General features: G+C 44.2%; 1 protein-coding gene across 1 annotated transcript in view; it reads left to right on the top strand.

The window, feature by feature from the left end:
- Positions 1-6846, top strand: part of CA10 (carbonic anhydrase 10) — a 305312-nt gene extending 298466 nt beyond the window's left edge. Inside the window, exon 9 of the mRNA XM_082272483.1 lies at positions 5791-6846. Coding sequence (XP_082128609.1) covers positions 5791-5813 — 23 coding nt within the window. The 3' untranslated portion in view covers positions 5814-6846. The remainder of the gene's footprint in view (positions 1-5790) is intronic.
- Positions 6847-27561: the final 20715 nt, after the last annotated feature.

The raw sequence follows: 27561 nt of genomic DNA, 5'->3' as shown, positions 1-27561 counted from the left end.
TGCCAGTGACTGTCAGGTCCACAGAGTGTACTGTGCCCACTGCAGTGCCACTGTGTGCCCACCCACCACTGATATATAAGGTGGCACAGCAGCTTGCAAAGTAAAAAAAAATATATATATTTTTTAATTGCAGTTGCCTGGGTGCCAGTGACTGCTGTCAGGTCCACAGAGAGTGTACTGTGCCACTGCCCACCCACCACTGATATATAAGGTGGCACAGCAGCTTGCAAAGTAAAATAAAATATATTTTTTTAAAATTGCAGTTGCCTGGGTGCCAGTGACTGCTGTCAGGTCCACAGAGAGTGTACTGTGCCACTGCCCACCCACCACTGATATATAAGGTGGCACAGCAGCTTGCAAAGTAAAATAAAATATATATTTTTTAAAATTGCAGTTGCCTGGGTGCCAGTGACTGCTGTCAGGTCCACAGAGAGTGTACTGTGCCACTGACCACCCACCACTGATATATAAGGTGGCACAGCAGCTTGCAAAGTAAAAAAAATATATATATTTTTTTAAATTGCAGTTGCCTGGGTGCCAGTGACTGCTGTCAGGTCCACAGAGAGTGTACTGTGCCACTGCCCACCCACCACTGATATATAAAGTGGCACAGCAGCTTGCAAAGTAAAAAAATATATATATATTTTTTAAATTGCAGTTGCCTGGGTGCCAGTGACTGCTGTCAGGTCCACAGAGAGTGTACTGTGCCACTGCCCACCCACCACTGATATATAAGGTGGCACAGCAGCTTGCAAAGTAAAATAAAATATATATTTTTTAAAATTGCAGTTGCCTGGGTGCCAGTGACTGCTGTCAGGTCCACAGAGAGTGTACTGTGCCACTGACCACCCACCACTGATATATAAGGTGGCACAGCAGCTTGCAAAGTAAAAAAAAAAATATATTTTTTTAAATTGCAGTTGCCTGGGTGCCAGTGACTGCTGTCAGGTCCACAGAGAGTGTACTGTGCCACTGCCCACCCACCACTGATATATAAAGTGGCACAGCAGCTTGCAAAGTAAAAAAATATATATATATTTTTTAAATTGCAGTTGCCTGGGTGCCAGTGACTGCTGTCAGGTCCACAGAGAGTGTACTGTGCCACTGCCCACCCACCACTGATATATAAAGTGGCACAGCAGCTTGCAAAGTAAAAAAAATATATATATTTTTTAAATTGCAGTTGCCTGGGTGCCAGTGACTGCTGCCAGGTCCACAGAGAGTGTACTGTGCCACTGCCCACCCACCACTGATATATATGCCTGCAAGAGAAAAAGCCAGCCGCAGAGAAGCCGTATTCCTGAAAATATAAGAAAAATGCAGTTTTTTAGGGGTTCTGGACATGCTACAGAGCTGAAACTTGACAGGTACACTTTTTAGACCCCCCAGACACTGAATACAAAAAATGACATGCCTGCCTAAAAAAATGCCCGCTAAATGCCTGCAAGAAAAAAAGCCAGCCGCAGAGAAGCCGTATTCCTGAAAATATAAGAAAAATGCTGTTTTTTAGGGGTTCTGGACATGCTACAGAGCTGAAACTTGACAGGTACACTTTTTAGACCCCCCAGACACTGAATACAAAAAATGACATGCCTGCCTAAAAAAATGCCCGCTAAATGCCTGCAAGAAAAAAAGCCAGCCGCAGAGAAGCCGTATTCCTGAAAATATAAGAAAAATGCTGTTTTTTAGGGGTTCTGGACATGCTACAGAGCTGAAACTTGACAGGTACACTTTTTAGACCCCCCAGACACTAAATACAAAAAATGACATGCCTGCCTAAAAAAATGCCCGCTAAATGCCTGCAAGAGAAAAAGCCAGCCGCAGAGAAGCCATATTCCTGAAAATATAATAAAAATGCTGTTTTTTAGGGGTTCTGGACATGCTACAGAGCTGAAACTTGACAGGTACACTTTTTAGACCCCCCAGACACTAAATACAAAAAATGACATGCCTGCCTAAAAAAATGCCCGCTAAATGCCTGCAAGAGAAAAAGCCAGCCGCAGAGAAGCCGTATTCCTGAAAATATAAGAAAAATGCTGTTTTTTAGGGGTTCTGGACATGCTACAGAGCTGAAACTTGACAGGTACACTTTTTAGACCCCCCAGACACTGAATACAAAAAATGACATGCCTGCCTAAAAAAATGCCCGCTAAATGCCTGCAAGAAAAAAAGCCAGCCGCAGAGAAGCCGTATTCCTGAAAATATAAGAAAAATGCTGTTTTTTAGGGGTTCTGGACATGCTACAGAGCTGAAACTTGACAGGTACACTTTTTAGACCCCCCAGACACTGAATACAAAAAATGACATGCCTGCCTAAAAAAATGCCCGCTAAATGCCTGCAAGAAAAAAAGCCAGCCGCAGAGAAGCCGTATTCCTGAAAATATAAGAAAAATGCTGTTTTTTAGGGGTTCTGGACATGCTACAGAGCTGAAACTTGACAGGTACACTTTTTAGACCCCCCAGACACTAAATACAAAAAATGACATGCCTGCCTAAAAAAATGCCCGCTAAATGCCTGCAAGAGAAAAAGCCAGCCGCAGAGAAGCCGTATTACTGAAAATATAATAAAAATGCTGTTTTTTAGGGGTTCTGGACATGCTACAGAGCTGAAACTTGACAGGTACACTTTTTAGACCCCCCAGACACTAAATACAAAAAATGACATGCCTGCCTAAAAAAATGCCCGCTAAATGCCTGCAAGAGAAAAAGCCAGCCGCAGAGAAGCCATATTCCTGAAAATATAAGAAAAATGCTGTTTTTTAGGGGTTCTGGACATGCTACAGAGCTGAAACTTCACAGGTACACTTTTTAGACCCCCCAGATGCTAAATCCAAAGAAATTTTTTATTTTTATTTTTTTTTAATTTTTCCAATAATTGGCTCTCTATCAAAAAATTATAATTTTTAAGAACTTTTTTTTGCGTGATCCCTCTCCGGCATGCCACAGTCCAGGTGTTAGTCCCCTTGAAACAACTTTTCCATCACTATTGTGGCCAGAAAGAGTCCCTGTGTGTTTTAAAATTCGCCTGCCTATTGAAGTCTATGGCGGTTCGCCGGTTCGCGAACCTTTGCCGATGTTCGCGTTCGCCGTTCGCGAACGGCGAATTTTAGGTTCGCGACATCACTAATTAGGAACCCATCGGTGGAAATAGAATGTTAGAGTGATCAAACCAAGGTTCCCATTTGTTATCATAGAATTTTGTTGAATTATAAATTACATGGAAATTTTTTTCCATTCGGTTAATCGAAGAGAGTCTAGCCTTTAATTGGGCCCAGGGGAACGAAGAGAATTTCCAATTTACTGCAATCAGCCAATGTATTGCACAACACATATAGTGTGAATAAAGCCCCGTACACACGTAGCGATTGTCGGCCGAGCGATCGGCCGTCTTTTGTCCGGTGCTGTCCTGTCGGTTGAAAAGTGCTAAAGACTGCACACGAATTTTGTCGGCCAACAACAGCCGACTGCAGAAGTGATGTCATGTGATGGTTAACTTTCCGTGTGTTTTTTCTTCTCTGAGCATGCCCAGTCTTGCTCATCTGATGTTTGTTGGCTGAATTCTGTACTGACTGGCGAACAATCGGCCGTTCTGGTGTTGGCCAACAAAAATTTTAAAGCCTGCACACCAGATTATGTTCGGCCGAAAAGTCGCAGTCGGTTGTCGGAAGCATCATACTAACAAGCCGACAATCGGCCGATCGGACGTTGGCCGAATATTTACGGCCGACAATCGCTACGTGTGTACGGGCCTTAAGTCTCATCTGAGGAACAGACAAGCCAGGTATCGTAGTGAATACAAGACAATTGGGGAGAGTGAGGTTTATTTGCCTGTTAGAGATTTTGGAGGCAAAATTATCCAGTTGTTGCCAAATAAAGGATATCTTGTTACATTCCCAAAAAATATGGGTAAATGATCCCGGGGCATCACATCCTCTATAGCAGTTAGGGAAAGAAGATGGGAAGATGGCATGCAGTTTAGATGGGGTAAAGTACCATCTGGTTATTAGTTTGTTGGGAGTTTCACGAATCGTGATAGATCTTTTGCATTTTCTGAGGTTCAAAATACATTCCTGCCATTCATCTGACGTGAGGTGTAAATTACATTCTTTCTCCCATTTGTGCATATAAGGGAGTTTTTCCTCCGAGATGGAGTGTGTCATACTTTGATATATTTCAGATATAATACCCCTACCTCTAGGATTTTTAAGGGAAATCTTGTCATAGAATGTTGGGCTGGGGGTGTCAGTTAATTGATAGTGCTTTTGGAAAAAATGCCTGATCTGCAGGAAGTTGTAGTGTTCGCTATGAGGTAATTTATATTTGGATTGCAAAATCTCAAACGATGTAAATGTGGAGTTAAGCCTCGTACACACGTACCGATCGTCGGCCAAACGATCGACCGTCTTTTGTCCAGGGCTGTCCTGTCTGTTGAAAACTGCAAAAGACTGCACATGAATTTTGTCGGCCAACAACAGCCGACTGCAGAAGTGATGTCATGTGATGGTTAACTTTCCGTGTCTTTTTTCTTTTCTGAGCATGCCCAGTCTTGCAAATCTGCTGTCTGTCGGCAGAAATCTGTACTGACTGGCGAACAATCGGCCGTTCTGGTGTTGGCCAACAAAAATTTTAATGCCTGCATGACAGATTCTGTTCGGCCGAAAATGCGCTGTCGGCTGTCGGAAGCATCATACTAACAAGCCTACAATCGGCTGATCAGTCGTCGGCCAAATATTTACGGCCGACAATCGCTATGTGTGTACGGGGCTTTAGTATGATGCTTCCGACAGCCGACAGCGCATTTTCGGCCGAAGAGAATCTGTCGTGCAGGCATTAAAATTTTTGTTGGCCAACACCAGAACGGCCGATTGTTCGGCAGTCAGTACGAAGTCCCCAGTACGTGTGTACGGGGCTTAAGTTATAAATTTATGTAGGAATGTTAAATTTCTATCAATCCAATGTTTGAAAATGCTATGATTATGGAGACCGGGGAGAAACTTTGGATCCCCTAAAAACATAGCACCTGGAGGAGCACATGAGATCAAGCCGAATTTATTACCGAATGATCTCCAAAGAGATAAGGATTGTGAGACTAGAGTATTACGTGATGCTATCACATTAATAGGGACATTTCTGGTCCACATTAGACCTGTTATCTGATAAGGTAGAATAGATTCCTTCTCAAAACTAACCCATGGGATTTTCGAATCAGGGATGACAATTACAATTTTTCTTGGTTTTTACCTTGTGAGCAGCAGCAGGTGACACTATTTATATTTAGCGCGGGTTTTAATACACACATTTTTACACTGAGCATTTAGTGCCCGTTCACATACGAGCGACGCGCCGCGACCTCGGAGCGGCCGCCACGGACTTCATAACATTGAAGTCTATGGCGGTCGCCTCCTGGTCGCCCCAAAGAAGCTCCGGACCCTTTTTCTAAGTCGGAGCGACTTGTGTCGCTCCTATTAGAACGTGTCCGCAGCTTCCCTATGGGAGGCGACCTACGGCGACCTGTGAGGCGACCAGGTCGCCTCACAGGTCGCCTCAGTGTGAACCGGGACTTATGTGTTTACCGGGCATTCAGCTTCAAAAATTACTAATGGGCGTAGAAGACAACAGACTTGGGTTGATGCAAAGCAGATTCCAAAGCTGCAGATCAATATTGACCAATGTGCTATTCATCTTCTAACCTATGGCTTTATTTAACCCGCGTAAAACAAGAGGATTGCCTTGTTTGCAAATAGCAGAATATAAATCATGATTGACTTTGTCATTTGTTTTTCCTCCTAGTGAATGAATGGCTTCTAAAGTGACCCTATTAGTCCACCCACGAGAAGAGTCACCAAGTCGCCCATCGGCCTGGATTGACATAATTTGCACCAAGCTCCATCCACGTCCTTGGACATGTACTTCATTAACAGCACCCATCATGTGCAGTTTGGCGGCCAAAAAAAAAAAGAAAAAAAGAAAAAAAAAAAAAAAAAAAGAAAGAAAAGCAAAACTTAATAAACGTTTTAAAACGTCCATAAAACCTCAAGGGACGAGGCAAACTCGCTATGGTTTCTGACAATTTACAACCAACGCAGGCGAAGACTTGACTGCCTTTGTACATACGGATGGCTTTCTTTCTATTAAAAAAAAAAAAAAAAAAGAAAATTTGCTTTGGACTCTTTCGAAAGTGGATTCATAACCTCATTCCATGAATTTTGGGAGTCCCCTTGACCTGCTTTATCGTAATAGCATACGGAATATAAAAGCGAGAAAGATGGGAGAGCGGAGGTGAACGAAAAAAAAAAAACAAAGACTGTTTCTAGGCTACAATTGTTTGGGTTACTTCCTAACAAAGGCGAGATGATGAGTGATTATATGTATAATATATATATATTATTAAAGAGTATAAAGACATAAAATTATTTATTTCCTCTCCAATAGCTCCCTAAAAAAAAAGAAGACAAAAAATTTTGTTATCCAGAAAAAATCGTCATTGTTTTTTTTTATTTGTTTTTTTTTTTCTGTTAACAGTTTTTTTTTTTTTTATGATTAATATTTTATGCTGCATTTTAGTCATTTTTATGTTCTACACAGCTGTCTCCACCATCCGTAATCCCATCCGATGCCTCTTCTTTCTCAAGTTTTGTTTCCGAAAATTGCACAATGATTCCGGCTGCAGCTCCAGGAGGAGTCCAGTTTATTTTCGACTGAGCTGTTTTATTCCCTTTTTTTTTTTTTTCATTTGATTTCAGCATAAGTAAAGGTTGTCACCCTTTTCTAAGACTACTCATTAATTGTGTTTGGTTACTGTCAGCATCTTAATAAATGTTATTAAAGATCTTGTAATAACTAGAATGGTTTTATTATATGGGAATCCAGAAAGCTTGTTTCTTATAAATATCCCATGCAACTGGTGTATATCTGTCTTTGGCTACGTTCACATCTTGGCGTTGCTAATTACAGGCGTTTTTTAGGCGTTTTTTGAGGCGTTTTTACAGGCGTTTTTTGTGCAGGCGTTTTTAGATTGAATAGAGACCAATGGAAAACGCCTGTAATCTGCCCAAAAAGAAGCTCAAGTACTTTTTTGAGCGTTGGGCGTTTTGCTAACAGCGACAAAACACTCAGATGTGAACAGGGGCCATTGAAATGAATAGGATTTGTCTTGTTGGGCGTTTTGAGAGCTGATCCTAGAGCAGAAAAACTCCCCAAAAACGCCCCAAAACGCCTAGATGTGAACGGAGCCTAAAAAAAAAAAAAAAAGAAAAAAAAAAAAAACATATTGAGACCATTTTTGCAATAAGTGCGCATTTCCTTATGTTTTTCCCTTTAACCACTTCTGGACCGGAAGGATTTGCCCCCTAATGACCAGGCCATTTTTTACGATTCTGCACTGCATTACTTACAACTGACAATTGCGCGGTCATGCGACGCTGTACCCAAATAAAATTATTTTTTCTCACAAATAGAGCTTTCTTTTGGTGGTATTTGATCACCTGTGCGATTTTAATTTTTTGCGCTATAAACAAAAAAAGAGCGACATTTCGAAAAAAATATATATATTTTTCACTTTCTGCTATATAGCATTCCCCAAAAAAAATTTTAAAAATCTAAATTTTTTATCCTTTTAGGCCAATTTGTATTCTGCTACATATTTTTGGTACAAAAAAAAAAATTGCAATAAACATATTTAGTTTCTACGAACTAGGGCAAATATTTATGTAATTTTTGTTTATTTATGTATTTATTTTTACTAGTAATGGCGGCGATCAGCGATTTTTAGCGGGACTGCGACATTGCAGCGGACAGATCGGACCCCTAACTGACGTTTTTAACACTTTTTGGGGGGGACCAGTGACATTACTACAGTAATCAGTGCTAAAAATCAGCAATTTTTAGCGGGACTGCGACATTGCGGCGGACAGATCGGACCCCTAACTGACGTTTTTAACACTTTTGGGGGGGACCAGTGACATTACTACAGTAATCAGTGCTAAAAATATGCACTGTTACCGTAATAATGACACTGGCAGGGAAGGAGTTAACCCAGGGGAGATCAAAGGGTTAAATGTGAGCCTAAGGGGTGTTTTCTAACTGTGGGGGAGGGGCTTGCGAAATGATCATAGAGACCTGTGTTCCTATATAGAAGGATCACAGGCGCTCTGTGATTATTTCAGAGAGAAGAACGGTCAGCTGTGTTTACAACAGCTGACCGTCCTTCTCTCTCAGCGGGGAGTGATCGTGGATGCCCAGCGGCAATCACAGCTGCCTAGTAGGGTGGTAGTGCGCCGGCAGCGGCGCACTCGCCCTGTAGCACCACACGCGCGTCCGACGTAAGGCTACGCCGGTTCGTGCAGGAGAGGCTGCCTGCCGCAGTAAATCTGCGGCGGTCAGTCCTAATGTGGTTAATTGAGCAAGCTGAAGTTAGAAGCTGATTGGCTATCATGCAGATAATCTCTTTCTTTTATTCAAACCTCACCATCATGGGCAAGACCAAAGGGATGTCAAAGGATGTCAGGGACAAGATTGTAGACCTGCACAAGGCTGGAATTGGCTACAAGACCTTCAGCAAGAAGCTTGGTGAGAAGGAGACAACTGTTGGAGCAATTATCCGCAAATGGAAGAATAACCATGAATCGCCCTTGGTCTGGAGCTCCAAGCAAGATTTCCCCTCATGAGGTAAGGTTGATCATGAGAAAAGTGAGGGATTAGCCCAGAACTACACAGAAGGAACCTGTGAATGATCTCAAGGCAGTTGGGACCACAGTCGTCATATTTAGAGGAAGATGCTGACTATGACCCTAAGAACACCACCACTACAGTCAAGCATGGAGGTGAAAACTACTGATCGACCGATATCGTTTTTTTATTGCCGATACCAATATTTTGGTCATCGGATATCGGTATTGGCTGATATTTTCAGACATTTAAAAAAATTTTCACAGGTACTCTTGTGGAGGGATCTGGGGGTCTGAAAGACCCCAAACCCCTCCTCTGCACTTAAAAGCATTCAAAACACCAAGTTTGGCTGTTTTGAATGCTGTAATTTTTTTTAATTTGGCGTAGAGTACCCAGAAGTGATGTCATGATATCACTTCCTGGGTTATTTACATGGAGACCCGATCAGAGCCGAATGCGGCTTTGATCGGGTCTTCTCTTCGGCGGCTGTGCATGTAGGATGACTGGGTCTCCTGGTGGCACGGGAGTCCCGGGCGAGCTGCGGAAGGCGGTGGGAAACGTCCCCTCCCACTCCTTGTAATGACAGCCGAGCGGCTTCTCAGCCACACCGGTTGTCATTACAAGACAGCCGACCGTTGGCTATGGACGCCGGTATCGGGGTGATGCCTCTAGTGGCAGCCATCACTCCGGTACAGCACTTTCCCGAAATATCGGCAATATCGATCACCTCAGGGGCCGATTCCGATATATATATCGGGGAAAGGGCAGATCGCCCCCCGATATATCGGTGTTGCCAATAATTGGTCAATCCCTAGTGGAAACATTATACTTTGGGGCTGTTTCTCTGCTAAAGGTACAGGGTGACTTTGCTGCATTGAAGGGCCAATGGACGGGGCCTTGTATTCTAAAATCTTGGATGAGAACCTTCTTCCCTCAGCAAGAACACTAAAGATGTGCCGTGGATGAGTCTTCCAGCGTGATAATGACCCAAAACATACCACCAAGGTAACAGTAAGGAGTGGCTCAAGAAGAAGCACATTAAGGTCATGGAGTGGCCTAGCCTCCAGACCTTAATCCTATAGAAAACGTATGGAGGGAGCTAAAAATTTGAGTTGCCAAGCGACAGCCAAGAAACCTCAAGGATTTAGAGAAAATCTGTAAAGAAGAGTTGGCCAAAATCCCTCCTGAGATGTGTGCAAACCTGGCAACCAACTACAAGAACCGTCTTACCTCTGTTCTTGCCAACAAGGGTTTCCCCATCAAGTACTAAGTCATGTCTTGCTTGGGGATCAAATACTTATTATACTCACTGAATTGCAACTCAATTTATAACATTTGTATCGTGTGTTTTCTAAATTTTTGGTCAATATTCTGTCTCTATCACTCAAAATACACCTATGATGAAAAATTATAGACCTTTCATTTCTTTGTAAGTGGGTAAACTTACAAAATCTGCAGGGGATCAAATCATTATGCTTGCCATTGTATATAGATCAGACCAAAATGAGGGACAAATGAGGAGGAAAGAGGGACAGAGGAACTTTGTTGCAAATCAGGGACAGTCCCTCGAAATCAGGGACAGTTGGGAGCTATGTAAAAGACCATCATTTATTCTGGTTATGCATTACCTCAGACATAACTCCAGATGCGTTTTTTTCTTTTGGACAGAGTGAGAATGGATTAGAAACTCTATCGGGCTCTGACAGATACCTGATCCGAGGCCGAGGTGCTGAGAGAGCTCCCCTTGCGGCTCAGTGCGGCACACCCCTGAAGGTGGTACAGGAGGTGTAGCGCCCCAAGTGGCACGGGTTACCAGCTGGATGCAGGTAGGTAGATCCGAAGGATTCCAGGAGCATGCTGGAAGAACTGGGAGCACAGCAGGGTGGAAGTCTCTAAAGAGCTCCGTGGGAGCTAGGCAACCTTGTGCAATGGTAAGTCCAGGCAGAGGTCATACACTGGAAAGCAATCCAAGGGTAGGTCTTTGGTAGAAGAGACAGGAACTGGCCGAGGTCTTGGGCTGGAGAAGGTAGCCGATTCCGTAGTGAAAGCCGGGGTCATGCACAGGAGACTCACAGAATAATAGAGAGAAAACCTTGAAACAAGCCGGGGTCATACACAGTAGGTAAACAGGAGCGAGGTTGGTGGAGGAAGCCAAAGGGTCAAACCAGGAGGAAGAGATCGAGCAGAGTCAGGAGCAAGCCGGGTCACAACAGGAGATCCAATAGCAGAATACAGGAGGCACAGGAACACAGGGAAGCTGATGATAATCCAGCAATGAGTAGGACCCCACAGCCACCATTTATAGGCCAGCAGGAGGCTGTGTTTGTCACGCATGGTGTACGTGCGTTTGCCGTTTTTATGCCAGGGCGTACAGGGATGCGCCGGATGCACCAAGAGTGGCCATTAGTATTACTGGCAATGTTGCCAGCTCTCCTATGGCCATTTCCCTGACTTTGCATTCCTATTACATTGACTTCATATTACTGTGTCTGTAGCCATTGGGGACGAATTTCCCAATTTCCAGTGTGCTCACTAAAACAGGAAGTGAGAAATAATCTCTTAAACAAGGGTACTGACAGGGAAAAAATATTTCCCAAAAAAGAGAGGGAAGGAAGGACTAAGAACCTTAGGGGTTTTGTATGCATGGGAGAGATCTCCATACTTCCTCCTCTGTCATCCAGACAGGAAGTGAGGTGAAATTTCTCCAGTGGAGACATAGCAATCAAAACCCAACAGAAGGTATAACCCATCCTCATGCTAACCAAAAAAAAAATAGTTGGGTTGCACTTTTAAATATCTTTAAATGTATTTTAAATATTGCAAGTTGAAATATTCAAAACGTATAATTTGCTTTCTTTAATCCTCTCTACAGTAGACCTCAGAATGGAAAGAAAATACCAGCAGTGGGACTCAATACCGGCATTGCCCAGCGCCTTCAGACTAACATTGGGAACTTGCTTTAAAAAAATAAATTAAAAAAATAATGCAGCACGTGCATGCTTTAAGACTTGAGGGGTTAGTCCACCCAAATCTGATACTTTTTATTACCAAAAGTATTGGGACACCTGCCTTTACACGCACATGAACTTTAACCACTTAAGCCCCGGAGGATTTGGCTGCTAAACGACCAGGGGGTATTTTGCGATTCGGCACTGCGTGACTTTAACGGACAATTGCGCGGTCATGCGACGCTGTACCTAAACGAATTTGGCGTCCTTTTTTTCCCACAAACAGAGCTTTCTTTTGGCGGTATTTGATCACCTGTGCGATTTTTTGATCACACGCTATAAACAAAAAAAGAGCGTAAATTTTGCAAAAATAGCAATATTTTTCCCTTTTTTTATATGAAATTCCCCCCCAAAAAAATGTAAAAATCAAAATTTTTTAACATTTTCGGGCCAATTTGTTTTATGCTACCTATGTTTGGTAAAAAAAATCGCAAAAAGCGTATTTTGATTGGTTTGTGCAAAAGTTATTGCGTTTACTAACTAAGGGAAAGATTTTTGTCATTTTTGTTGTTTTTTTTTTTAACGCGTAACGGCGGCGATCTGCGATTTTTTTTGCGGTACTGCGACATTGCGGTGGACAGATCGGACCCTTGACTGACATTTTTGACACTTTTGGGGTTACCATTGACATTTCTACAGTAATCAGTGCTATATATATGCACTGTTACTGTAAAAATACACTGGTAGTGAAGGGGTTAACTTTATTTGAGAGGGAGGGGCTGTGTGTGTCCCTAGGGGCGTGATTCTAACTGTGATTGGCTGTGGCTTCAGCTGTATGCAGAGTGATCAACGGATCTACATAGTAGATCCATATGATCATCTCTCATACAGAGGGGAGAATGACAGGCAGCTTGTTTACACAAGCTGCCTGACTTTCTCCCTCTCCCCCGCCGATCGCAGAGTGGCCGGCGGACATCGGGTCCGCCGGTCACACGCGCGGGGGGGTCCGTGACCACGCGGGAGCGGGAGCGGGAGCGCGCCTCCGGCGGCGCGCGCTCGCTCCCTAGACCCTCACAAGCTAGTGACGTAGCCCTACGTCACTTTGCCTGTGAGGGGCTGACCGCCGCCGTAGATAGTCGTGCGGCGGTCGGCAAGTGGTTAATGGCATCCCAGTCTTAGTCCGTAGGGTTCAATATTGAATTGGCCCACCCTTTGCAGCTATAACAGCTTCAACTCTTCTGGGAAGGCTGTCCACAAGGTTTAGGAGTGTGTCTATGGGAATGTTTGACCATTCTTCCAGAAGCGCATTTGTGAGGTCAAGCACTTGTGTTGGAGCGAAGGCCTGGATCGCAGTCTCTTCTCTAATTTATCCCAAAGGTGTTCTATATCGGGTTCAAGTCAGGACTCTGTGCAGGCCCAAGTTCCTTGCCCCCAAACTTGCTCATCCATGTTTTTATGGACCTTGCTTTGTGCACTGGTGCACAGTCATGTTGGAACAGGAAGAAGCCATCCTCAAACTGTTTCCACAAAGTTGGGAGCACAAAACTATTCAAAATGTCTTGGTGTGCTGAAACCTTAAGAATTCCCTTCACTGGAACTAAGGGGCCAAGCCTGACCCCCGAAAAAACAACCCCACATCATAATCCCCCCCCTCCACCAAATGATCTGGACCAGTGCACAAAGCAAGGTCCATAAAGACATGGATGAGCGAGTTTGGGATGGAGAAACTTGACTGGCCTGTACATAATCCTGACCTCAACCCAACAGAACACCTTTTGGATGAATTAGAGTGCAGACTGCAACCCAGGCCTACTTTTCAACATCAGTGCCTGACCTCACAAATGTGCTTCTGGAAGAATGGTCAAACATTCCCATAGACACACTCCTAAGCCTTGTGGACAGCCTTCCCAGAAGAGTTGAAGCTGTTATAGCTGCAAAGGGTGGGCCAACTCAATATTGAACCCTACGGACTAAAGCCCTGTACACACGCACAGATTGTTGGCCGACCGATCGGCCGTCTTTTGTCCAGTGTTGTTTGTTGGTTGAAATGTGCTCTAGACTTGCACTGGACTTTTGTTGGCCAACAAAAAACAACTTCAGAAGTGATGTCATGTGATGGTTTACTTTCTGTGTGTTTTTTCTTCACTGAGCATGCCCAGTCTTGCTCATCTGATTTTTGTCTGCCGAAATCTGTACTGACTGAGGAACAATCGGCCGTTCTGTTGTTGGCCAACAAAAATTTTATAGCATGCACACCAGATTTTTTTCGGCCGAAAAGTTGCAGTTGGTTGTCGGAAGCATCATACTAACAAGCCTACAATCGGCCGATCGGACGTTGGCCGACAATTTACGGCCAACAATCTGTGCGTGTGTACAGGGCTTAAGACTGGGATTCCATTAAATTTCAGGTGCGTGTAAAGGCAGGTGTCCCAATACTTTTGACAATATTGTGTATTTTATATCTTAAATAAAAAAAATGTAAAAAGACTGCAGCTTAACTTTTATAAGACAAAGAGTAATGTGCTAATATAAGAAGCGATAGATAGATAGATAGATAGATAGATAGATAGATAGATAGATAGATAGATAGATAGATAGATAGATAGATAGATAGATAGATAGATAGATAGATAGATAGATAGATAGATAGATAGATAGATAGATAGATAGATAGATAGATAGATAGATAGATAGATAGATAGATAGATAGATAGATAGATAGATAGATAGATAGATAGAAAACATAATAGATAGGAAAAATCGAAGAGAACAGTTTCTGTAATTGAGTATTTTAATAGCCCCAATACTACACACATATAACTTCATCTACAGCTGACCTAGATCTGTATCATAGCTGTCTCGGTTTTCTTCCTTACGACATGATCTAGTGGGACTACCAAACATGAAACAGATTCTCACATAAATCATATGGCTAATGGCAAATCAATAAAAGAAACAGCTGAGCAAGTATGACCCTTCAGTATTACTTACCCAGCTAACAGAAAACTCCGTTTTCCTCAAAAATTGACATAACATGTATAATTGCTACACAAGCTATTCTGTGAGTTACTTTCATGTATTCTTCACCAAGCCTGCTGATAGGATTACGGGAGGCAGAAGATTTGCATTATTTTCGTAGGATCTACATGCTTCGGTTTGCTCTGGAATAGTCTATGTTAATATTTACAAAGCAAAAGCTGGTAAGGATTTGCATTAGTGTTTGCATAAACATTTGTTCTATGTGTATATAGCTATTATGGGGATGCTAATTTTTGTCATTGACAGAATTTAGTACTGGTTATAAGCAAAAAAGTTGGCTCGGCAGCAAAATCATTACAGTGCCTCTTCTCTCACACTTCCATCTTAAGTATAGCCTTGGAAGAAAAGGAGGCAGAGAGATGATGTGGTGCTGGAGATTGAGTGCCTGTTAGGCTAGGTGAACCTCACACAATGCTGGAGAAGGGGGTAGGGATTAACTCACTGACAAAATTTTGTGGAAGAACCCCACTGACGCTAATACCAAGAAGGGGTGATCTGAACTCTACTGACCACCAATGCTAAGGAAGGAGTGATCAGAAGCTCACTGACCACCATAACAGGGGAAGGGAGGATCCTTACCCCACTGACTACCATAGTCAAGGAAGGGTTAATCTGAATCCCACTAACCACTATAATTGAAAAGGGAGGGGATTTCAACCCCCCTGACCACCAATTCTGTGGAAGAGGGGATCTTAACCCCACTGACCACCAATTCTGTGGAAGAGGGGATCTAAACCCCACTGACCACCAATTCTGTGGAAGAGGGGAGCTTAACCCTACTGACCACCAATTCATTGGAAGAGCGGAGCTTAACCCCACTGACCACCAACTCTGTGGAAGCTGGGAGCCTTACCCCACTGACCACCAATTCTGTGTAAGAGTGGATCTTAACCCCACTGACCACCAATTCTGTGGAAGAGGGGATCTTAACCGCACTGACCACCAATTCTGTGGAAGAGCGGAGCTTAACCCCACTGACCACCAATTCTGTGGAAGAGGGGAGCCTGACCCCACTGACCACCAAGTCTGTGGAAGAGGGGATCTTAACCCCACATACCACCAATTCTGTGGAAGAGGGGATCTTAACCCCACATACCACCAATTCTGTGGAAGAGGGGATCTTAACCCCACTGACCACCAATTCTGTGGAAGAGGGGAGCTTAACCCTACTGACCACCAATTCATTGGAAGAGCGGAGCTTAACCCCACTGACCACCAACTCTGTGGAATATGGGAGCTTAACCCCACTGACCACCAATTCTGTGGAAGAGGGGAGCTTAACTCCACTGACCACCAATTCTGTGGAAGAGGGGAGCTTAACCCCACATACCACCAATTCTGTGGAAGAGGGGATCTTAACCCCACTGACCACCAATTCTGTGGAAGAGCGGAGCTTAACCCCACTGACCACCAACTCTGTGGAAGATGGGAGCTTAACCCCACTGACCACCAATTCTGTGGAAGAGGGGAGCTTAACCCCACTGACCACCAATTCTGTGGAAGAGGGGAGCTTAACCCCACTGACCACCAATTCTGTGGAAGAGGGGATCTTAACCCCACTGACCACCAATTCTGTGGAAGAGGGGAGCTTAACCCTACTGACCACCAATTCATTGGAAGAGCGAAGCTTAACCCCACTGACCACCAACTCTGTGGAAGATGGGAGCTTAACCCCACTGACCACCAATTCTGTGGAAGAGGGGAGTTTAACTCCACTGACCACCAATTCTGTGGAAGAGGGGAGCTTAACCCCACATACCACCAATTCTGTGGAAGAGGGGATCTTAACCCCACTGACCACCAATTCTGTGGAAGAGCGGAGCTTAACCCCACTGACCACCAATTCTGTGGAAGAGGGGAGCCTGACCCCCACTGACCACCAATTCTGTGGAAGAGGGAATCTTAACCCCACTGACCACTAATTCTGTGGAAGAAGGGAGCTTAACCCTACTGACCACCAATTCATTGGAAGAGCGGAGCTTAACCCCACTGACAACCAACTCTGTAGAAGATGGGAGCTTAACCCCACTGACCACCAATTCTGTGGAAGAGGGGAGCTTAACCCCACTGACCACCAATTCTGTGGAAGAGGGGAGCTTAACCCCACTGACCACCAATTCTGTGGAAGAGCGGAGCTTAACCCCACTGACCACCAATTCTGTGGAAGAGGGGAGCCTGACCCCACTGACCACCAATTCTGTGGAAGAGGGAATCTTAACCCCACTGACCACTAATTCTGTGGAAGAGGGGAGCTTAACCCTACTGACCACCAATTCATTGGAAGAGCGAAGCTTAACCCCACTGACCACCAACTCTGTGGAAGATGGGAGCTTAACCCCACTGACCACCAATTCTGTGGAAGAGGGGAGCTTAACTCCACTGACCACCAATTCTGTGGAAGAGGGGAGCTTAACCCCACATACCACCAATTCTGTGGAAGAGGGGATCTTAACCCCACTGACCACCAATTCTGTGGAAGAGCGGAGCTTAACCCCACTGACCACCAATTCTGTGGAAGAGGGGAGCCTGACCCCACTGACCACCAATTCTGTGGAAGAGGGAATCTTAACCCCACTGACCACTAATTCTGTGGAAGAGGGGAGCTTAACCCTACTGACCACCAATTCATTGGAAGAGCGGAGCTTAACCCCACTGACCACCAACTCTGTAGAAGATGGGAGCTTAACCCCACTGACCACCAATTCTGTGGAAGAGGGGAGCTTAACCCAATGAATTCTCCTAATTTCCAGGGATTTTCTCTCACATCCTGTGTGGCCATAGGACAGGAAGTGAAGGGAAATCTCCACAATGGGAAAAAAAAATCTGACAAGGGTTATACTGTAACCCTCCCTTACTCAATCCAAAATGAAAAAATAAATGTTGCCAATTGTTCTACTTTAACCTCACTGACCACCTATTCTGTGGAAGAGGAGATCCTCAACCCCACTAACCACCAATTCTGTAAAAGGGGGGGGGGGGGTCGGATCATTTTTGATCACCAATGTCAAAAAAGCAGTGATATGCATCCTGCTGACCACCCATGCAATGTAAACCTATCATTACCCTAATGATACCAAACAGGGCACAGCACGAGCAAAGCAGGTACCTTCCTAGTCGTCCTGGGTGCCCAGAGAAGAGGCACATTTTGACATCTCCTGGTAATGTTGAGAGCTCACCCCTGTGCAGTGTCCGCTTTCTAGCGGGATCAGGCCTGTGGGAACTGGAACAAGCCTGAGCCCAACTCTATTGAAGATTAGGAATAACGGTCTAGCCATATGGTCCTGTGGGTTTGTTCACATTACGTTTTTCCAGTCTTTTTGAACTCTGGCTTCTGTTACTCACAAAGGCACACCTTTTGCTGAATTGCTAACAATACCAATTTGCTTATTATGCCCCTTCTTTTCCATAGAAAAAACTGAAAAGAATGTATTTAATAAAGTTGCCTTCTCCTTGTCACTTGTAACCAACTTCCCTAGATTGTCCTTTATGGGGCCAATATGATCTAACTTTGCTTTCTTTACCATTATTATATGTTAACTTCTTCCGGTCCGCGCTATAGCCGAAGTATGGCTACAGTGCGGACTCTAATTTCCGGGAGGCCGTCTTTATACGGCCTCCCAGAGACAGGCTCCCCGTGCGCTCCCGCGAGCGCGCATCGGGGAAAATCTGTGTCGGCCGTGTCCCTTGGACACAGCCAATCACAGATCGTGGTAAATGGCCAATCACAGCGGCCATTTACCACATGATTGGCCCATGCAATGAGAGATGATCTCATATGTGAACATATGAGATCATCTCTCATCGCCAGCTCTCCTTCCTCACACAGAGACTGCATGTGAGGAAGAAACAGAGCCGATTAGCCGTTCGGGGACACAGAGGAATGTAATCAGGGCACTGATCACCAGTGCCCTGATTACACAAAGTAAATAAAATACACTAAGTGCCCACCATCAGTGCCCGCCATCAGTGCCCCCTATTAGTGCCCACAATCAGTGCCCATAGTGCTGCCAGTCAGTGCCCATCAGTGCCTGCTCATCTAGGCACTGATGAGCACTGACTGGCAGCACTATGGGCACTGAGTGTGGGCACTGATGGTGCTGCCCATCAGTGCTCATCAGTGCCGCCCATCAGTGCCACCCATCAGTGTCCAGCAGTGCCGCCTCTCAGTGCCCATCAGTGCCGCCCGTCAGTCCCGCCTCTCAGTGCCCAGCAGTGCCACCTCTCAGTGCCCAGCAGTGCCACCTATCAGTGCTCATCAGTGCCGCCTATCAGTGCTCATCAGTGCCACCTATCAGTGCCGCCTATCAGTGCTCATCAGTGCGGCATATTAGTACCTCCTCATCAGTGCCACCTCATCAGTGCCCATAAGTGCCACCTCATCAGTGCCCATCAGTGCAGCCTATCAGTGCCCATCAGTGCCGCCTCATCAGTGCACATCAGTGAAGGAGAAAAATGTATTTATTTTCAAAATTTACTCGCAGAAAATAAGAAAAACTTTTTTTTTTTTCAAAATTTTCTGTCTTTTTTCTTTTTTTTTTGTAAGAAATAAAAAACCCAGAGATGATTAAATACCACCAAAAGAAAGCTCTATTTGTGTGAAAAAAATGATAAAAATTTCATATGGGTACAGTGTAGCATGACCGCGCCATTGTCATTCAAAGCGTGAGAGCACTGAAAGCTGAAAATTGGCCTGGATAGGAAGGGGGTGAAAGTGCCCGGTAGGCAAGTGGTTAAAAAAATGTTTGGGATTCTTTTTACTCTCCTCGTCTATGCATCTCTCGTTGTCTATTTTTGCTGCCCTGATCGCGATTTTACATTTTTTATTGCATTCTTTGTAGTACTGGAATGTTGACGGTGTTTCCTCGGCCTTAGGAAGTGCTGAGCCTTAGGAGAGTGAGCAGTTCCATCTGCCCAGTCTATATCTGGATAATTAAAGTCCCCTATGATGATTAAATGTTCCTGCCACCATCACCATTTCTGTATAAGGAATTTGGTCTCCTCTTCATCCTTTAGGGTAGGGGGCCTTTAGCAAAGACCCACCATTAATTTCCCATTTGTTTCTCCTCTTTGAAGTTCTAGCTACAAGGATTCCACCCCTTCCTTTGTCCTGTAATGTCATCCCTAGTGTTCACCGTCAAATCACTCTTGAGGTACATGCACACCCCCTCCCTTTCTTCTACCTACCCTGCCCCTTCGATAAAGGGAGTACCCCTGGACAGTCACAGAATAGTGAACACACACAAACAGCATGAGAGACAGATTACAGCTGTTTAAAGTGTTTTATGCACCATCCTGAGGAAGTGGCCAGTGAAGTGCCACGAAACGCGTTGATTGTGTTTTTACTATTCTGCGAGCAACAAATATTGACTCAATGAAGAATCCATTTCTCAGCTTCTTTTTCACATTCAGGAGCCTCTGCTGACACCACTTTCTCATCTGTTGGGGCTCATAGACCTCTTACTGTAAATACAATGGAATCCTCAGACCGCAGAGCTTAGGATCGTCTCCGGATCACCCCACCGAGAGCGACCTTACTCAGGGACAGTCGTATTCCCTTCAGGTTTTCACTACAGGTTTCTGATCCTCCGTTAGGCAGCTCAGCAATCTCACAGATGTGAGTACACCATTGCAATTTACCTTTTCATCATTTAATTTATCTGGTAACCCCTCGACGCCAGCCGTAAATAAATATGTGGCCTCTAGGTGCCTGGGCCTTGGTGGCGAGAGGCCCCACATTTGTGTGAATTGCGGTCAATACCGCTGTGCCGAGAGCGCAAGACCTGTGCGCTCACTGGCACAGTTACCGCTGCCTAAATAAAAGCTTCCAATTGCTGATTGCGATTGGGAGTTTTTCGGGTCGCGTGACCATCATGACAGCCAATTGCGGCGGTCTCAGGATCCTAAACCCCGCCCCCCCTCCTGGCATCCTAAACCTCTTAAAGGGCCAGGAGGCACCGGCGTGAAGAGGTTAAACTACTACAGGAGAAGCAACTGTCTCAGTCTTGTTTTTTTCTTTTCCTATCTTTGGAAGTCCCCTGGTTTGGCACTCTCCCCATTTAAGTGCAGTCCGTCCTTGTTACTATAGAGCCAGTAACCAACTGAAAAGTCAGCCCAGTTCTCCAGGAACACAAAACCCTCCTTCTTGCACCAGTTCCTCAGCTACTTGTTAAATTCCCTAATCCCCTGCTGCCATTCTGGAGTGACTCAAGTTACATGTAGTATTTCTGAGAATACCACCCTGGAAGTCCCTGGAAGTCCTTCTCTTCAATCTCCTCTCTTCAAAGTCCCTGAAATCATTTTTTAGGCGCTCAATTTATAATAATAATAATATAATAAATAATTATAAATGATATAAAGGCTATCACTTTTTTTGCATGAAAAACTGGTAAATAAAAAAAAAAAATAATAAAATAATAATAATATAATCCATCATTATCATCATCTTCATAATAAACAATAAATATAATAATAGTAATAATAATATAATCAATAGTAATACAATAAATAGGGGTTATAACTTAGGCCTCATGCACATGGGACGTTTTTACATCGGCTGTTTTTGGGGTCAGATGTTTTTTTCTGCAGCCAGTAAACTCCCCAGCATTTTATCCTATGTGTCCATGCACACATAGGCTGTTATCAGCAGTTTTTGGCTGGGGCATTTTCTGGCTGGAAAAACCCCCAGAACTAGTGAGTTTTAGGAGACGTTTTACAGTTGTAAACGCTCTAATTCTGATAAAAGCTAAAAAAAAAAACACCAAAAAACTTGGCTATTCAACATTTTTGAGTTATAGGCTTTTGTGGGAGTATAGTTTTGCACAGGGCTTTTTTTCTCAAAGAATAGGTGCAGGAACTCTGCCTTTCTGAGTCCCCCCTTTTCTCCGCCCCTTCCAACCTCCGAGGAATGTTCCTTGGTTCCACCCCTTGCCCATCTCCCAGTACTGCCCTTTATGGAGAATACAGAACCAGGTATAACTTTTTTTGTGGCAATTAATTTGTTAATGAGAACAAGAAAAGCAGTAAAATAGATCTCCTGCAGCCAGCAACAATAATAGACCCTGCATCAACAATAGATCCCCCCCCCAAAAGAAATGGACCCCCCACAATAAAAAATCCCCCAGAACAATAGACTCCAAGGAACAATAGCACCCCCCAACAACTTTAGGCCCCCGGCAGCAACAACAAATCTCCCCACAGCCAGCATCAACAGGCTCCTTTCTCAACAGTAGAATTCTCCCTGCATTAATTGACCCCCTAGCAACATAAGACCCACCCCACCAACAATAGATCCTCCACCAATATCAATAGACTTCCAAAGCAATAATAGACCCACCCCCATGCAAAAATGGATCCACTCCGGCTACAATAGACCTCCCAGCAGCCAGCATCAGTAGACCCTTCAGCACACCCCAGCACCTCTTGCATACATTCAGTACTGGAGGTGCCGGAACTGCGTTCCCCCGCGTTCCTGCTGAAAAAAAGCCCTGGTTTTGCACAAAAAAAAGCTAAAAAATGCAAAAGCTGAAAACAGCTGAAAAGAGCTGAAAAACACTACTGCAAAAAAGCTGAAAAACACCTTCTACAGCTCCAGCTTTCTACTGACGTTTTGATAACATCCGGTATGCATGAGGCCTTAACCTCCCTGGCGGTATGATTATGTCAGGAATTATGTACCAAAAGCGGTACAATTTTTTGCATGGAAATTTAGCGTTATGTATTATAGGCCTACAATTCTTAGTAATTACTGACTTAAACCTGACCAAAACAAGACTCTAGTAGACATCCCAGATGTGATAAATTTGAAACACAAACGCATGAATTATAATTTTTATTACAATACAGGTATTTATACGGGTTATTATTTATTATTATTATTATTATTAATATTATTATATTATATAATATTATATTATAATATTATATATTATATATATAATTATATTATATATTATAATATTATATAATATATATATATTATATTATTAATATTATTATTATCATTTATTAGGTTAATACAGGTTATATTTGTCACAAATGACAATGGCAAGGGGCACTGAAAGGGCACTGTGTCTGATACTAAGGTGATACAGTGTAATCCTCTCAGATTACATTGTATCACCTCCTTTTTATGTGTTTGTGTTTTATGCAACATTTGAATTTCCCTCCCAGTTCTGCTCCCATGCACCATTGCTGCTGCAGGGAACAGAACCATGAAGTCATCAGAGCGACGGACGGCGCGGCGGGGATCTCGCCGGCGATCACAGCAATGGGAGATCATCGCTGGATCGCCAGGAGAAGGTAAGGAACCCAGCTGCAGGCTTTGCACATCTACCCTGAGCGTGACTCGGGGATACCGATCCTAGCATGATAAAACCACCCCGAGTCACGCTCGGGGTTACCAGTAAGGGAGTTAAAGCGGAGTTCCAGCCTGGACCAAAAAAAATTAAAAGCCAACAGCTACAAATACTGTAGCTGCTGACTTTTATTATAAGGACACTTACCTGTCCAGGGAGCCCGCAATGTCGGCACCTGAGGCCGACCCGTCCATCGGCTCCAGGTGCAGGCGCCGACATCCTTACTAAAGGAAACAGTAAGTGAAGCCTTGAGGCTTCACAGCCTGGTTCCTACTGCGCATGCGCGAGTCGCCCGGCGCTTTCTGAATGGTCCCGTCGTCTTCGGGGACACACACAGGTCCCAGAAGGCAACAGGGGGGGGAAGGAGGAGGGCACAATAAGACCACGGAAGTGACGTACCTTACATGGGGCGGAAATCCAGAAGAAAACGTACCAAAAAGGTATGAAAAAGAAAAAAAGAAAAGAAACATATACAAAAACGAGGGGCGGGGGGTTGGGGTTTCTTTTGTTTCAAACAGAGTTACATTTTTGACTGGAACTTCGCTTTAAACTGTTTACATTCTGCATAGGAATCTATTGCTAGATAACAGTGGCGACCCGTCCATTGGGGGCGCAAGGGCACCGGCCCCCCCATCCATGCGTCCAGCCCCCTAATCTACACGCAGGGCGCCGGACGCATGGATTCCAATAGGGGATTTTTTTTATTTGAAGCACGTGATTAGAGTCAAAGGCTCTAATAGGCTTCAAAAAAGGGTGGGCTCGGGGCGCAGACAATATGATAATAGCAAATGAATATTCACTATTATCACACTGATTTTCCTCCCAGCCAATAAGGAAGCGGGTCGTGAGACCCCTTTCCTGATTGGCTGAAAAGAGAAGCGATTTTACTGGCCTTTGGCCAGGAAGAGGGAGGAGACGTACGGCCGGAAGAGACTCACAGCCGCTTGGGGAAAAAGGAGGTAAGGAGGCTGGCTGTCCGGCTGGGCAGCCAGCCGTCTGTCCCGAGAGGGGGTGGTAAATTTGACTGCTGGCCGTGCGGGGGGGGGTGTTGGTTTCGCTGCCCCCCAAATTTTCATGCACCAGCCGCCACTGCTAGCTAACAAAAATGTTTTTGAAAAATGGAAGCCTGTAAAGAAAACAGTTTATATCTGTCCCATCGCCCATCTTCGCTCTCTTGAAGAGCTATTAGTGCTGTAGGCTCTTCATCATCATCATCTTCATCATCATTCTTCTGGTGTGTTGCATGGCTAACCCCTCTGCTGCGCACTGTGGTCCCAACCACCAGTCCCTGAACCAATGCTGTGTCCTGTAGGGATGTTGAGGCTGGAGGATGGAACCAGAGAGCACAGACCTTACTATAACAACTCGAACAATACCAATTGAAAACACACAATAATTTCCATAAGTTCCATAAAGCAACCATTGTTATTATGTACACTGCCTTGGAGCAGTTTCGCAGCCTCCGATCTTACTGTATATTGATATTTTAGCACTTTTCTAGCACTTTAATTATGTAGAAGCGCTTTTATACATCACTTTGTGCTGATTTACAATGCCCGCCACCATCCCATGGGCTTGGATTGAAGGAGCTTTCCATCTTTATAACTCTCTTTCTATTATTTCCATTTCTTTTTACGAGGCTTTCTAACATAAGTGTGGTTGTTTTGCTTCATTTTATCACAATGTGTCTATGTTTATAGTTGATAAATGTATTATCGTTACTCCTTTGTGCTTATAGTACATCTCCCGCTGATGTGCGCTGGTGGAGAAGCGCTGGGTAATATTGTTGTGCATTTCTGTGGAGGAACTGTTCTATATCACTTTGGCACAGCCCGTTCTATTGTGCTATGACTGGCTTATGAAATTTTCTTGAAAAACTCATTTTGGCTTTGGGCGGCTACAAAAAGGAAAATATAAACATTTCTAGATAATACATGTAGCACCCTCCTAGGTAGGTGCTAGGTAGGTAAAGCCTAGTGTCTCCATCTGCTTATCAGGGGAGCCTGATTAAGACTCCGTTCACACTATGTTGGATCCGACTCCTGTGAAGTCGCGTGCAGCGCAACTTCGGCGCAACTTGCACGGACTTCATAAATTGAATGTCTATGCAAGTCGCTCCAGGTCGCCCCGAAGTAGTACAGGACCCTTTATCTATGTCGGAGCGACTTGTGTCGCTCCTATTAGAACCGTTCCTGTACTACACTATGGGACGCGACGGACCGCGACTTGTCAGGCTGACCAAGTCGCGGTCCAAGTCGGATCAGTGTGAATGGGCTGTAATAGTTATGCCTGTTGCATGTGTCCAGGGTGTGATTCATCTGGGCTGAGGGAGTGTCCCCACTGTATCCAATAGGGGAGCCTGTTGGACAGTGGAGGAAACCCAGCCAGTGACACACAGGCTTTTGTAACTATCCCAGTGGGTTGGCACAAACAGTGGTGCATCCTGGGATTTAAAAGCCAAGGGCACACGTGACAGGGTGTCTATGGGCGGGAAGCCAGGTCCCAGAAGGAGGGTGACATTTGTCTCTCCTTCTGCTGCAGTGGATGATGGTCACGGTGGTCGGCCTTGTGAGCCAGGAGTGTGGAGCTGATCCAGGAGGTCCAGGAAAGCTGACTGGTGGAGTTGGAGGCAGAGCAACCTTGGAAAAAACAGTGTCCGTGAGTACCGGGAAGCTTGCCGGGTCTGCCCAGGAAGGGGACCACTCCAGTGGAGAGTCAGTGGATAGGTGGCAGCACACACAGCAAGTGAGAAAGGGGGTGCCAAGTTAGGATCCTGAAGACTAATTCAAGCAGGAACACATTATCTATCTTCACTTCAGGGGCAAGGTGAAGCAGCGGCCTTGCCGCACGCATTGCAGCTAGTTGTCCTCAAGATTGTGCATAGTTCATATTTGGAGTATCCCACTCGTCCCTTCTCCTATCCCAGTTCCAAATAAAAACACAAAAAAACAACATCCCCTGGATTGATTATTGACTGAGCCAAGGACTTTTAATTCTAAATATCTGAATCCAGAAAGTGTAATTCTCAGCATTCCCCTAGGGGGCAGTGATACATGCATAAAGCGTGAAAAGGGGCTTTGTAAGTTAAACCTGTGTGTGTGTGTGTGTGTGTGTGTGTACTTATATCTCTACCACTTCACATTTCCTTGTATATTGTGTTCAATAAGTTGCCCATCTAAATGTCAGTGACACTTCCCGCTGAAACCACCGATTGTGGAAGGGAGTTCCACATCCTTACCACTCTAACAGTAAAGAACCCCCTTCGCCCATTTGGTTAAACAGCTTCTCCTCCATCTTCATTGAGTGGCCATGTGTCTTCTTGAGTGACCTGAGACTAAATTTTCCTCCCAATGTTGGAATCGCTATCCAGATATTTGTATATAGCTATCATATCCCCTTTTAAGCATCTCTTCTCCAGGGAGAATAAGTTTATTGTTTGTAATCAAGCAAGAGAACTGAACTTAACTAGCCATGAAAGATGGATCCCTGCTAAACATGAACTGTTATACTATACTGTTCAATCAGAACAAGAGGAGATAAAGATGGATGTGAATTGAGTCTCATCATCCCTCCATATCGAAGGATAGCCTATACCTGGGGAAGTGAAGACACTGAGACTGGCTCGGTCAGAAGGTGGGTGATGGATGGTAAAGGTAAATCAGCCAGCCTGGCGGTAGTGATATTGTGATAGGTTCCCCTCTGGACCATACCCCTTGTAACTTGCAACCCTGGTGACTTTAGTTCTGGCTGTTTGACGCAACCTCTGACTGACCAGACCTGCAAGCACAGACTTTGGGGCCCCTTGCAACTAAGTAAGTGTGAGTAAGTAAAAATAAAAGGTACGTCAGCGCTCTAAAATATTATATATAGAAACAATTCAGCTGCTAGCAACAAAGTGCAAAATATACTGTACATGTTGGCAATAATTCAGACTCGCTTGGCCCTAGGCATCAAAGTTCTTTCAGATATTTGGGAGCACTCAATGACACACAGAGACGGCAGGTATGATGTCACAGAATGCTCGGTTTTATTCAAACAATGAAATATTTAATAAAAAATGAAATAAATTCTATAAAGAATTTTATAGAAGGAAAAAAGGGGAAGTCCCTTTTTCAGTATTCTACATAAAATTATAAATAGTTTCAGTGACTCTTCATCGCGCACTTCAAATCATGTACTTGTACGCAAGCCAAAAAATATATAAAATATAATTGACACTATGTCAAGCGTGTTCTCAGGGTCGTTTTGACCACAAAAGCAGAATGTTCTTGTTGAATCACTTTCAAGGGCATTTGCTTAGATAGGCTTTTTTTAAATTAAGCTGAGTCTAGAGTTTTCTTCACAAGATGGAGTTGAGGGAACAAAATGGAGGATAGATATTCCTTCAATACATACACCAAATAAATATAAATAAAGTATTGCAGCGCTCAATACTCAAAAAAAAACAAAAGAAAAGGGAACACGGTGAAGAATCTTAAAAGTTCGTCCATGTAAAAGTTCAATAAAGTGTCCAAGTGCTGGGATAAATGAGCAGTGATCACTCATGATTGTTA

Source organism: Pelophylax lessonae (genome assembly GCF_965119305.1).
Source record: "Pelophylax lessonae genome assembly, chromosome: 11".
In the NCBI taxonomy this organism is placed as follows: Eukaryota; Metazoa; Chordata; class Amphibia; order Anura; family Ranidae; genus Pelophylax; species Pelophylax lessonae.
Note: the sequence above shows the minus strand (reverse complement) of the source record. Positions and strands in the feature narration are given on the sequence as shown.